General features: G+C 43.2%; 1 protein-coding gene across 2 annotated transcripts in view; it reads left to right on the top strand.

The window, feature by feature from the left end:
- The first annotated feature begins 864 nt into the window (after positions 1-864).
- The window catches only part of LOC117775198 (serine/threonine-protein kinase MARK1-like), a 28,507-nt gene continuing 15,454 nt past the window's right edge, over positions 865-13,917 (top strand). Inside the window, exons 1-3 of one of the 2 annotated variants that reach the window (XM_034608124.1) lie at positions 865-1,517; positions 5,043-5,243; positions 9,608-9,661. In XM_034608124.1, coding sequence (XP_034464015.1) covers positions 1,467-1,517; positions 5,043-5,243; positions 9,608-9,661 — 306 coding nt within the window. In that variant the 5' untranslated portion in view covers positions 865-1,466. The remainder of the gene's footprint in view (positions 1,518-5,042; positions 5,244-9,607; positions 9,662-13,917) is intronic. The other variant, XM_034608125.1, reaches the window with a different exon arrangement.

Here is a 13,917-nt window from a genome sequence, read left to right as displayed (position 1 = left end):
CTTATCCAGGGTTTCAACTATTTTACTGTAATAATGATTTTCTAGGTGGACAAACTCATTATCATATATGTGCAATACTGCTACTTTGTATGCATTTTGTTTACATTTTACATTGGTCTCTTTTTTTTATAGTTCATTGTGTTTATATAGTTTTTTACCTATTTATTACCTTTAGCAAGTGTGTATTTCAATATTTGCATCTTGCTGCAGTCACATGGAAACTTTCCTGGGACAACTTAAGAAAACTCTTATTCTATCGTACCTAATCATATCGCAGCTTATTTTTTCTTATCTCCTTTTAGCGTATTGTATCAAATTGTATTGTATCGTATCCTATCATATTGTGTCCCATCACATTGTGTCTTATCTTATCTTGTTTTATTGTGTCGCATCAATAACCCATCTTATCTTATCTTATATCTTACCTATCGCATTGCAACGTATCCAATCTTATTGTATCTTTTCTATCTTAATTTATTGTATCGTATCTTATCTTATCTTGTCTTCTCTTGTCATATCGTATCGTATCGTATCGTATCGTATTGTATTATATCGTATCGTATTGTAGCGTATCGTATATTATCGTATTGTATCTTATCGCATCGTATCATATTGTATGGCATCTCATCTTGTTTTATCGCATTGTATCAAATTGTATCTCATCTTGGCTTATCTAATCTTGTCTTCTTCTGTCACATCCTATCTTATTGTATCTTATAGAATTAATAAACTAAACAGAAAAAAACAAACATATAAACACAAGAAATAAAACATTTTACTCACATCATTCCAGCATTAACTCTACCCTTTATTCAAAAACATTCCTAACACATCATCAATACGTTGCATCATGAGGTTTCTCTGTACAACCACCACATCAGGGGCCTTCCACAAGTGGAACTAGGAACCTTCCGCAGGTTTGTGCACTCGCCTGCACTTGTGTCCGGACTGAATCTGGCGGACACTGGCTCCCACTGTGCGATAACTGCTTGCTGGTGACTTGAATCACGAAGAGGAGACAAAGGGAGTGTATGTCTGTGGGATAGGGAGCGATCCCTCCATCCTTCCTGGTGGGAGGTTTGCGATGCACTGCGCAGACCCGTCATCCGCTACCGACGCATCTTCCTGGCCCCCTCCCCTCTCTCTCCCTCGCTCTCTCTCTCTCTCAGTCTCTCTTTCCTCCTCTTGCTGCCTGCCACTAGCTTACCTTACCTGAAGGGAAGTGCACAAAAAAGAAGGCTAATCAAGAGAACAGGGGCACGTCGGGCCGCGGGGCCTTGTGGTGTGGGGCGGCTGCTATGCTGCGGTAAAAACAAAAAACACGAAAAAGGCCTCGGTGCCGTCTGCGGTGTTTCCAGGGGATGTAGAGAGAGGGACGGCTCGGAGGGACACACCGACGGACCGCCGCGCCGTGTCTTGCTCTGCCCAGCCCGCTGCACCGCTGAGCGGCCTGCGAGCCACACAAGATGTCGACCAGAACGCCATTGCCCACGGTGAACGAGCGCGACACCGAGAATGTAAGTGCTGCCGTCCGGGCAGAGACACCGGAGGGAGGGAGGGAGGGGGGGATAGCGGGATACAAAAAACAGCCTCGAACAGCGGCGGATTTAGCATGTGTGTGTGTGTGTGTGTGTGGTGGCTTTTTTTGGCGCACTGGTCGGTGCAGGTTTGTGATTTAAGCCGCTTCATTGTTGCACAGACACCGAGTCGGAGCGATTCTCTTCCTCTTTTACGCCCAACTTCTTTATTTCACGGCGGACTTGCGGGATTTCGGTGCGGCTGTGTCCCCGGCTCGTGTGCACACAATACGGCTACAGCCACAACATCGCACTGCGTCAGTGTGCTGCCTTTTTTTAGCGGCAACACCGGGAGAATTCCCCCCCGTGTGGCCCGGGAGAGGTCTGAAAAACACACCGCCCGGTTCTCCCCTCGCACCACTGAGGGCATTTTCTAGTCCACAACGTCAATAATTAGGGAGGGTGGGGGAGGATGTTGCCCTACTTTTCAATGGCAACGCTCGGTAGCATCGCAATGTGACATCCATCACCTATTGGGCCCTGTTGTAACTGCACGCTCACTGCTGAGGAGGAGGAGGAGGAGGGAGGTGTTGTTCACCAACACGACACTGATGAGCTGAGGCAGCACACACAAGTATTCATCTTAACGTAGAACAGCAAATAAATGGCGAAAGATTTCTGTGTGAAGGAATGTTTGCAGGCACCAGTGGCGGATCTAGGATTTCTCTTGCCTGGGGGGCCATAAAGGGGGGGGCAGAGTTTTAACAGAGGGTGGGGGCAATTGTGTTTTTGGAACGTGGGACAAGATGGTGAATATCCCATGTGTGTGTGTTTGAAGCTGTAATGCTAACAGCCATCAAGGAATGCCTTAAAGGATCAGTGTGTAGAATTGAGAGACAGCTGGTGGTGAAGTTTCATGTTGCAGCTGAATACCCCTCACCTCACCCTCCCCTTCCAGACATTAAAGAGAACCTGTAGTAGCCTTGAGTTGTAATAAAAACTCAAAAGGTGTCTAGTTTGTGCAGTCTGGACTACTGTAAAAAAAACATGGCGGCCTCCGTAGAGGGGACCCGCTCCCCATTTAAGTATAAAGTATTTAAATATAATTCTATGGTAAAGACAACAACAATTTGAACAATTTAAATGATTAAACACTTATAATAGACCCCTTACACTTAAATCTTGCACACCTCTTCAATGTGCACCTTACACAAAAGGAAGTTGTGCATCGATGTTGGACATACCACCGTCGGGTTGGTCAAAGAGCTTGGAGTTCACGGACAAGCCCTGCGTCCAGGCCATAAAAGAAACATCGCAGACTGTAGGACGCTGCAGCTATTGGCTCTGGATCAGGAGGAAAGACCCCAACTAGGCCCCAAGATGTTAGGGACACACACCCAGGTCTGATCAGCCTGTGGTGGGCCTGACTTAGAAGAGGGTGTCTTGTTATTAAAAGGCCAAAACACCCGTGGATGCTAAGGTACACAACTGATGATGTGTCCCTAATATCTGCTGGTAGTGTTTTCTCACTCTAGTAAAGTGTTAATGAAAAGAGAGGATGTTGCCCTTTGTTAAGCCCTGTGAGGCAAATTGTGATTTGTGAATATGGGCTATACAAGTACAATTTGATTGATATGACATTGAATATATTAGAAAAATTGTTCCTCGTGTACTTCAAAAAAGCAAAGAAAATTATATTTCTGCCCAAATTGTCATATTAATTGTTGGAGTATTATTTGTAACACCACTGACAAAACAGGGGCCAATCAGATTTCAATGCCTTCCCTGACCCACACGCAGAGTACAACAATAAAATAATACCTCCTCTGACATGAGTCCAAAATGAGAACTGCTGTACGTGTACACTGACAGACTCTGACATATCTGGGTTCATCAGATTTCTTCTTTCTTTCCTGGAAACAAGAATAAAGCCTTCCTGTGTTATAATGTGTTACAGTGGAAAATGGCTGGGAGCAGTATTTCATTACCAGATAAAAAAAATGTGCTTTTATTTTTTGCATTTACAGTATGTATCCGTATTGTTCCTAATCACATGTTTAAATGCATTCTAGAAAATGCCCATTTGTTCCAGCAAAGTTATGTAACTTACAGAAACCTCAACATTAAGTTCTAATGGTGGTATCCGATCGCTCTTCGGGTTCAGTAATGCATCAGCTGAGGGGGCAGCTAATGTCCTTACAGTATATTGCTGCTTCAGGTCTCACAGACGTGGACGTAGACTGCTCGGCGGCTATTAAAGTGGTGCCCGAGCCTCGCTGCCTCTGTTTGGCTCTAGCATGCAGTCCCTGGGCCCACTAGCAGCTGAACTGCATTGCATAACAGCTTATTACTCACAGGGACAAGTGTCTTTTAGTGCAGGACAATAGAATCTCTACTGGCTTCCTTATTTTTAAGTCTGTGTGTGTGTCTGCACAGGTGTGTGTTTGTATTTTTTTCAATGTCTGGCCTCCGTGATGACACAGCGTCAGTTGTTGGGAGTTAATGGCCCAGCGAGTGAGATAAACTTTGTGTATTAATCACCTGCCTGTCCTGATGCCCCTCGATTTAATTTAGGCAATCTGGAGCGAGGCCAAGTGTGTGTGCGTCTGTGTGTACGCTGAAGGAAAAACTGACCGCATTACAAATCAGATCTTAAGTTAATGGGAAGAACTGAAGTCAATTTATTGTGGATATTTACCAGCTGCAATATAAAACGTGTGGAGGCTCCACAGATTGCTCTGTCATGGAGATCTGAAAGAGGGTTTTGGTGCATTAGAAACAAGGATGCTGACTTTGACTGGCATCTAATCAAGATTTGTCCTTGCCCACCTTTCTCTCTCTCTCGCTCTCTCTCTCTCACTTACACACACAAACTCTGACACCAGGGAGCGTTTGAATCCTGCTGTGCAGCTCTCACCTCTGTCGGGGATGTGGGCTAACCGAGGTGACGATGCACGCACTGCAGGGTGTAGCATTTCCCGGGTGAAACGGGAGCAGGGGAGCCTGGGTAACAAGACCAAGGCTTTATTCTCTGAATGGGTGTGGTCAGGAGCTCAGGAGCAGAGGATCATGGGATTTCTGACCTGGACTGACATCAGCAGCTGTTGTAGAGGAGAGGAAACAGACAGTAGAGACTGCGCATAGCCGACGCCAACGTTGTACGCCCAGCAAGCTCTTCCTAATTCACCTTCACATGCCATGTCAGGGGGATGCTTGTTGTTATCTGTGGACCCAGCAACATTTTTTATAACTCTTGACTTACAGGGATTATCAAAGTCTTCAAATCTCTTCTTGAGGTCAGGAGGGTAAGTTTTCATGAAGGGAGAGAGGGTGAACCTGATTCTCAGCCCAGGTCCTCTGTAGACTTCCTTGCATTGTTTGCATGTGTGCAGCCGATTTTGAGAAATAAGTCCATGTGGAGGTTCAGGGAATTGTAGCTGTAGCATTTGTGTGTCTATATTAATAAAAAACGTCCGTCAGTGAATGAATATGTTTCTGATCTCCACTTGTATGGGTTCTCTGCAGCACTCATCGGTGGACGGCTTTGTTGAACCCCCAGCGCCCCCCACAAAGTCTGCGAGTCGCCATAGTCTGCCGCGATGTCGCAACTCTTTCACCTCCACGGAGGAGCATCCCCATATAGGCAATTACCGCCTCCTCAAGACCATCGGGAAGGGCAACTTCGCCAAGGTGAAGCTTGCACGACACGTCCTGACTGGACGAGAGGTGAGACAAATTTTCAAATATTTCATCTCAAAACCTATGTCAGCATTGCTCTTTCATTTCTACATGTCAACATTTAGGGCTGTGTCTTATTGGTTATTATTCAGATTATTTTCTCAATGAAATGATAGTGTGATTCATCTACATAGTCTGAAATTAGCCAAATATAATCTCTCATTCACTCTCACTCACTCACTCAGACTCCGCATACGTATCCGATCTGCTACGTTTAAACTTTGATTTGTTTGAAATGATACCACAATATCAACACTGATCACCACATAATGATCCATACTGTTCTTGGCCTGGCGCACTCAGTTTGGCTCGACTCCGTTTGCAGTGCGCAGCGTGAATGATGGAAACACAGAGAGGAGCAGTAAATAACTGACAGAGCCGGTAAAAACTGTAAAAAATATATTTTTTACAGTCCAAACATGTATGAAAAGACCCAAATGAACACTGTAAGTGAACATAGTGGCGCTGTGCATGGCTCCCTGGGTGTCTGCCCCGTTGACGCGCCATTGTTCTGTGTGCACTGATCAGAAATGTTAATGATGCCTTGATTTGCTCCAAGTTAAACCTAGTTCATGGCCTTTTCTGACTGAGAATGAATGATCTCCTGTCATGATGATATTGTACTTGACCATGTTCGTTCTCTCAGTCTGGTCAGGTCAAGCTGTCTGTTTCTCTCAGTCACACACTCGCACTGCTGACCTGTCGCAGTGATGGACGTGCTGGTTTGCTGCGTCTGTAATTAAAGCTCCTGTTTCCCTATGGAGAAAACAATGTCCTACGATCTGTTCACCGTCTTCCACTCACCAGGACTCACAGCACACACTGACAGCACTGATCCACCTCAGATTTCCTCTCACGTCTGTGCATTAGCCACTTCCCTCCTTTTAACTCCCAGAATTACATTATCTACCTGTTCACGTCAGAATATTTGGGACGTAATTATTCTCCAAGGTGAAACAGCTAACGGTTCCATCCCTTCTGTTTCCTTTAATGCTAATGTTGAACAGGCACACCGGGTATGCAACACTGTTTGCTGAGAAGGTCAGCCGCTGCTCTGAGTGCCTGAGTGCTTTTGCTAGCTCATCAGAATTCAAAGACATGGATCAGAACAGGTGGAAAGAACATAGCCCACTAAAACTGTTGCTATCGTAGCTTAAAGTCAAGTCTCCAAGCAGCAAAAAATTGCTCAAATGGAAAACAAATAATGATTTTGCTTTATTGCACATTATTTAAAGATAAAATGGAGATGAGACTGAGCAGCAGTTGCTTATAGGTGACAGAGAGTCCTCTTTATGCTGCAGAGAGTGACTACGGGATGTGGACACACGTCACACACCGACACTCGCTCAGTTGCACTCATGGAAACATTTGCTTCGACCATATGCCCTCATCTTCTCCCAACTAAGGGTGGGACCATGATACAGTATTATCGATTTAAGTGTATCAACTTTCAGTGAAATCCCATCGTCACAGATCATCATCACACATTAACCGACTCATCGTTTTAGCCATAAGATAATTCTGACTCCACTATGAACAATATAAACCAGAGAGCAAATGATAAAAATGGGGGGGGGGGGGGGGGAGCTATATAGCAGAAATGAACTTGCTCCTGGGCATTGTATATACAGGGTTACATACTCAATGAACTGTAAGTGTGAAAGTGCATGGCAGTGTAAAGAACAGTGGGATATAATGTGGTTAATTACGCTGCATAAAGAGGAAGTTTATGTGCTTCCACTGATGCATAGAGAATCTGTACAGTCTGCTTTGACATACATGTGACAAATAGAGTAGAAATCAGAAGAGCACATTCCCCCGCCTAGGCTAAATAGTCTGCTTAAATTCAATCAAGCTGCACCAAATTTATTTGTTACTATGCACACTCATGCTTATTGTAGCATTGATATGGACTTGTCGCCCAGCTCTGTATACCTTCCTAAAAACGGTGTTTACCTTCCGTTTCTCTGTATGAGAAATGACCACCATATATGTTAAAATACTTCCCTTTAGCGAACAGACTTCATGAGATAAAAAAGCTGTCGAGAGGGAAATAAAAGTGTAGAGGAACATGTCACAAGCACTTCAGCATAAGTGATGCTGTTTCCGCTCGCAAAATGCGTGCACGATCACAAGACCTGCGCACGGTGACGAGCATATGGCCGGTGTATTACGACTGCGCTGAATAATTAACAATGATGCTCGTTGCCCTTCTGTCACTGTGGGGCTGAATTATTCACCTTGAAATCCATTAGAGAGACACACATGCACACAAACACTCGCATAGGATGTGATGCCACCCAGGCATTCATCAAATCTCTGAGAGCTCAGAAAGGGAAATATTGGTGGAGTGAATCGTGGAGGAAATGTAATAAATATCTCTGACTCATGCAAAGAGAATAGTGGAAGTTGGAACAATAGAGTGTCACATGAGGACAGCTTCAACACCTGCAGGCATACATCAACACACACACACAATCGCATACACACACAGGCTCCCCCGAACACATGTACATGCCTCCACCTGAGTTTTGTCCATGACAGGAGGAAGCAGAGAAGACTGAGGTTGGTCTATGCACCTGGCCTCCAAAGACACCACCTGCGCACTGTGTGTGTTTCTACACAAACAGACACACACATAGCGAGCCTGTCTGCTGTCTTACACTCAGGTTTCTCATCTCCCAGCTACACTGTGTTCTTGGTGTTATTATGGGGTTTAGCTTCCGGGTTTGGATGAAATCAAATGTAGGTCTCAGGGAAAGGTAGGTTTCAGGGAAACCCTGCTTGGGATGAGTAGCCACTAGCCTTTAATCTTTCAATGACTCTGCATTTTATTTCTGGTTTCCCCTTTAACAGGCTGTTTGGGACTAGAGCCTCAGTCTACATCCATTGAAATATATTTTTAAAGCTCTTAATCAGTTGCCTATTTTCAATTCTCCCATTGTCTTTCATCTCTAAAGGCAATTTCTACCCTTTCTACCTTCTCCAGAGAGGTCAGAGGTTAGGGCTGGTATCTTCTTTGTGTCAGAATCTTGTAGATTAGTTTAACTCAAAGGGTTACAAAAGACAGGGCAAGCTTTATTTACCTGAGTATTGAGTGTGGTCTTGATAATCCCACAATGCAACACAAATAAACAATAATCTTTAGTGCAATTGCTCTTAACACAGTCGAGGAAAAAACAAAAAAAAACACTCATTAGGTATTAAGGCTTCAGTTTTGATGGTAGTAGAGTGTGCAAACCCGACCTGGGTCGTACTCAAGTTCAAATATAAATACAAGCAGGGACAAATAACACACAAACATAGTAAACCGATTTAAAAACAAGGAACATTCATAGCATCATTATGCACTAACATTTTTAAATAAAACGGTACTCAAATGTACAATGTCTAATGCGGACAGAGTGTATTATGTGTAATACTAATTGGTGCCATATTAAGATCATTTCTTGACAAGACATTAGCAGTCGATACTGGCTGATGAAATGTGAACCAACCAGGAACTTCGTGTTTGTTCCATCATCAGGGCTGTGATTTCTTCATTGTGGTTAAAAACATTCTGTGGTCATTTGTCTTTGGTTAGATCACACACTCAAATATATTTATTTAGCCATTCATAAGTCTATTACTTAAAACTATGTAGATATTTTTGATTAATCTTGTGCAAGTACAAAAAGCCATATGTAGTAATTCCATTATATAGTAAAAGTGCTCGTCAGTCACTCATCAGCATAATGTATGGGGCTGACTGGTGAGTCTGCAGTATGGCTCAGCTCGTGGCTTTGTGAAAGCTGCTGAGCTCTCAGAAAGTGAGGGGAGCAGGTCTGTTTCACCGAGCACTTTGGGGTGATTATTGAGATGGATGGATCAGACCGAGGCCCGGCGAGATCTGCCGAGCCAACTGTAGATCAACCTGCACGGCCATATATATATTATATACCGGCTCGGCTGCAACACCGGGACAGTTCACTTCAGCCACTCTGTCCTGAGACTTTTAGCAGCTGCATTTACTTATTATATATTCACCATCATGAACAGATGCATATTTCCCCCCCTGTATCTGTTATATTTATATCTGCGATTCAAAGCTTCATCTCTTCACAAATTGCTGAACAGAGGAGCTTTAAGGTGTGTTCAGACAGAACAGCCCTGATTCAACTGTGACATGTTTTGACAAAAGCGGCTTCACAGCAGAAGAGTGAAATGATGAGGAGAGTTCATTACGACACAGGCTTTAGCTGTACAACCAAAATACAAAAAGTAGGATTGGTTTTGACATCTCTGTTGTCTTTTATCTCCTCCTGTCTCCCCCTCGACTCCCCTCCCCTTCTCTCTGTCTTCTCTCTCTCTAGGTGGCCGTGAAGATTATAGATAAAACCCAGCTGAATCCCACTAGTCTACAGAAGGTGAGTCTTTTGTTTTGTAGACACATGGTAACATTAACGTCTTGGTCGCAGTGACCGGTTAGTCACTCCTGAGTTTCAGCCGCTCTGCTTCTTTACTCTTTTTGAACTCAGGATGTGCTGTTTTCCATAATGTAGTCAGGAGAGACCACAGGGCATGTTTAATCCCACCCCCTCCTTCATTCTCTGTCAGTGTGTGGTTAGCAGCAGCTAAAAATACCCCTGCCTGGATGTTTGTCACTTACCCTTTTCTAGCAGTCATAACCGATTACAACGAAGGCTTTGGGACTGTTTCCTGATTACTGAGTCCAAATCCAGCCCTTTCTGCTGATTACACACACACACACACCTGATGCTAGATTAGACCATGTGTAAGGAAAGCAGTCACAGCTACACTATGATCCAGCATCGCCAACTTTAGAAGTAATGCAGGTGTGCTACTGACTGACTTTTCATGGTCATGACATTATTCTAGCCTGGCTCATTTCTGTTTTACTGTAGAGCAGAGGTCACTAATAGGCTAAGCGCACCTATAACTGATAAGTCAAACAGAATTGTCAAATTTTTGCCACTTTTCTAACCTTTACGGCACCGGTTAAGACCCTTACAGAGGAAAGGAGGGAGAATAGACGATGACAAGTGAGTCAGAGAAGAGTAAGGAAAGTATCTTCGCATGACTTTCTCTAAAATGAGAACGTTATGATGTTCTTTTTTTAGCTGTAAAACTAATTTCCCCCCTGGGATAATAAAGATATCCTTCCTCCTAAAAAGAGAAAATCAGGCAGCGAGAGAGGATTTATTTTTTATTAGACTTCTTATTAATAATCGCTCCAGTGCAGTGTGAAAATTAACAATATAGTAAATATTATAAAAATATTATTGCATTATACTTTCTTTGATTTGACACTGAGACCATAAATCTAATATTTCAATATACAAGTGTAGTCTAAACCTGCCTGTTTGCCATGGACTGTTAGCAGCGTTCTTTAGAAACTGTACAAGTGACCTGCAGATTGGGTCATAGTCTGCAGAACCCTGAAGCTGCGCCACCGCTGCTGCATAAAGAGTTGTTCACCTGTTTGCTCATATTGTGTAGATATTGATTGTATCACGTGAGAAAATTGCACCAAATATAACACTGAACTTCCTTGGGCTCTTAACACTGCACATGCCAAGTGTGAAGCCAATAAGATGAATGGTTCTCAAGATATGTGAGCCACAGACAGATTTCTGGAATCAGAACAATGTCAGTTACACATTATGATGTTTGATTAAGGACATTTTCTCTATCTGGAACTCTCTGAATTTTAATTGAATAACCCTGCTGTAGAGGTTGAACAAATTACAAAGCAGCTGCCAAGCATTTGTAATAAACGTAAGTTGAGGTCTTGATGGATCTCCTGGCCTCTTTCTCACTGTCGGCCATCAGGATGAGAAAATAATGCTGCTGTAGCATCTTAATGCCCAAATAATGAAAATATACAAAAAGGAATCCAGTGTAAGGATGAGAGGAGTGAAATCAATAAGTGCTACTGGAATAAATTAATTCTGGCACATTCAGATATTGGTATAAGGTACTAATGATGAGAGACCAACCTCAAGAAATTCTCTTTGTAGATCTGTGAAACGGCACAATTATTTCAGGGCATTTCTGAAAGGGTTTTGTTTCCAGACATTATTGTCTGTGAGCAAAGCGCATCTGTAATTGACTTGGACCCTAATGGGATCCGACTGCAATTCTTTAGCCAATCAGTGCGGAGACGCTGCAAGAATTCTCAAGCTCTCAGTTCCTCATCTAATCTAACTGAGATACATTTCATTGTGTGAGCCCTTTTGTTTAGCAGCCTCTTGTGTGGTTCCTAATCTGCACACACGCAGTGGTGTAATGATCATTTAGAAGTGCGTGTGTGTGGCATTTAGATTCTGAATACGAACTGACTCTGACTTTACTGATTCACGTCTCGTCTAGGTCATGATAAGCGCTTACATTCCCAACAGGGTCTGCGTTTTCCGCTGCCGGGTGATGAACATAGCCTGCAGACGGATCATGTGAGACTGCAGACCAATCAGAATCTCTCTGATCAATTATTCAGTGGGCCTTTCAGATGTCAGCTGCAGTAGGACTGAGAGGGTCAATAAGTAGAAGTCTTACAGCTTTTTATGGGGAATGAAGTAATATTGGTGTGTTAGCATTTATGCTTGTTGATGTTACGCATACATTCATGTGTTAATCGTGATGCGTTTTTGTATCGGTATGAGAGGTGCTTGTATCTCTGTATGGAGCTTATAGGTGTAGGTTTTAATGTCCTCTGCTCTGTACTATAGATTTCTGTAATGGTATACAGACGTGTCATCTGCAATGCAGAAGCTTGTCTTATAATGCAGCAGCAGTCTCCTGGATTGAATCGATTATCTCATCGGCTCTGAGCGTCCTATAGGATCCTTGTGAAAGCTCTTACTATGGATGCATTGACGGGAGCATCCACTTTACTACACTTTGCACCCTTATAACTTTGGATTGGTCAAATCATATCAGGGAAAAATTTATTCCAAGAAAGGAATACAACCTTTCAGTCACTGTTAAAGATATAAAATGTAACAATTCTTCATTTATATGTCTGTAAAACTACGCATGATGATGGAAGAAGACACTGTTTAGCCAGTTAGCCAGTCAGCTGTTTTTTCCTTCCACTGTTTGTATTGGTTACTCGTAATGGACGACGATTATTCATTGCCTCTTCCTGCGTGTTCTGTCACCCAAGCTCTTCCAGTAAAGTGCAAATGTTATTGGTGGTCAAGACAACTCCCATGATACGACTCTTCTTCATGATTTCATCAAGAGACCCCTTAGTGGCTTAAGGTCAAGAAATTATTGAAAAAAAATCCATTGTTGGTCCACATTTGTTGCTGATTTAATTCATTTTAGTATTTTTGGCTTTTTTTGCATGTTCAGTTGGAGGCATCCTTGTGGTTTAGACGTCTGGACTGAATTTGACTTGCTCCCCCTGAGGCTGCAAGGCCTGCTGTTCTTCCTCATTACCCATTCCATCATGACCCTTACTCTGAGAAGGCAACAAGAAATGTTAGCAGTGAATGGATGTAAAATTTAAGAAGCCACACAGAAATTCAGGAGTCATATTAGTTGTGCAATGCAGCCTCTTGGACAGTAGATTTATCACAGTGCAGTGTACATTTTAATGGCTAAAATGCGTCTGCGTATCGCTGAGCAGCCTATTTCTAGATGCAGATATAAACAACAGACGGGCGTAATTATTGACTCAGTGACTCAGGCTTTTTACATTGCATTGGAGAGCAGAGGTTAAAGGATTCTGCATCTGTAAAGTGGACCTTGTCTCCTTCTCTTGCTCTGCTGTGGAGTTAATTAAACATTTTGTACTGAGGACAAATGACGAACTGTCTTTCACTCTATACTTTTACTGTTGTTTTATTTTGTGATCCTGTTTGTTAGTCAGTGTGGGGGAGCGAGGTCTGAGCGTCCGATTTGGCCACATTACTCCGTTCACTGTTCTTTCATGTTGTCCTGTCAAAATGCCACTGATCTCTGTTGTTTACGGTCTCAGAGGAGCCAGGCTGTGGGCACACCATCTGGCACTGTAGGCCCAGCCAGCGCTCTGGCATATCCTATGTAGCCACACGCACGCACGCACACACACAAACACATAAGCATGCAAACACATGCAGACATACTGTACACAGGAGATCCTTTGGTTTATGCACAAGACTCCAGCTGGCTGAACCTGAATTCTTAGTTTTTTAATCATAGTTTTGGCAAAATTGTATATTTACATGCATTTATTGGTGTGTGCAGCCAGTTCACTTGCACATGCACCGCCATTCACTCACTTATCTCAGAGGTGGATTTAAAGTATGGCTCATATCACAGAGACAAAGAGATGAACATAAAATCCGTTTTGATCACTTCTTTTCCTGAGCTTATCTTTGTCTCTCTGGTGTTTCCCTCGGATTATTCGATTAAAAAAAAAAAAAAGAAAGGTAAAGCAGGAGCAAGAATGAGTCATGAGGTTAGAATGAAGCTCTGGTCTGTTCCTTTATGGCCCATTGGCGCTCTCTGCCCTGGTGTGACTTTGTGGTGGTTTCGATGTTACAGGAAATGAGGTCAGCTGAGATCCAAAGCACCTCCTCGGCTCTGCCACAGGAAACGCATCACAAGTCATCTGTGGTCAGGGATGTTGACGTTGTCATGGTTTTTCTGCATTTTAGCCCTAAAATAGGCCTCT

This window comes from Hippoglossus hippoglossus, chromosome 15, assembly GCF_009819705.1.
Source record: "Hippoglossus hippoglossus isolate fHipHip1 chromosome 15, fHipHip1.pri, whole genome shotgun sequence".
Taxonomy (NCBI): Eukaryota; Metazoa; Chordata; class Actinopteri; order Pleuronectiformes; family Pleuronectidae; genus Hippoglossus; species Hippoglossus hippoglossus.
The sequence above is the reverse complement of the archived record's forward strand: the minus strand, read 5'-3'. Positions and strand labels throughout refer to the sequence as shown.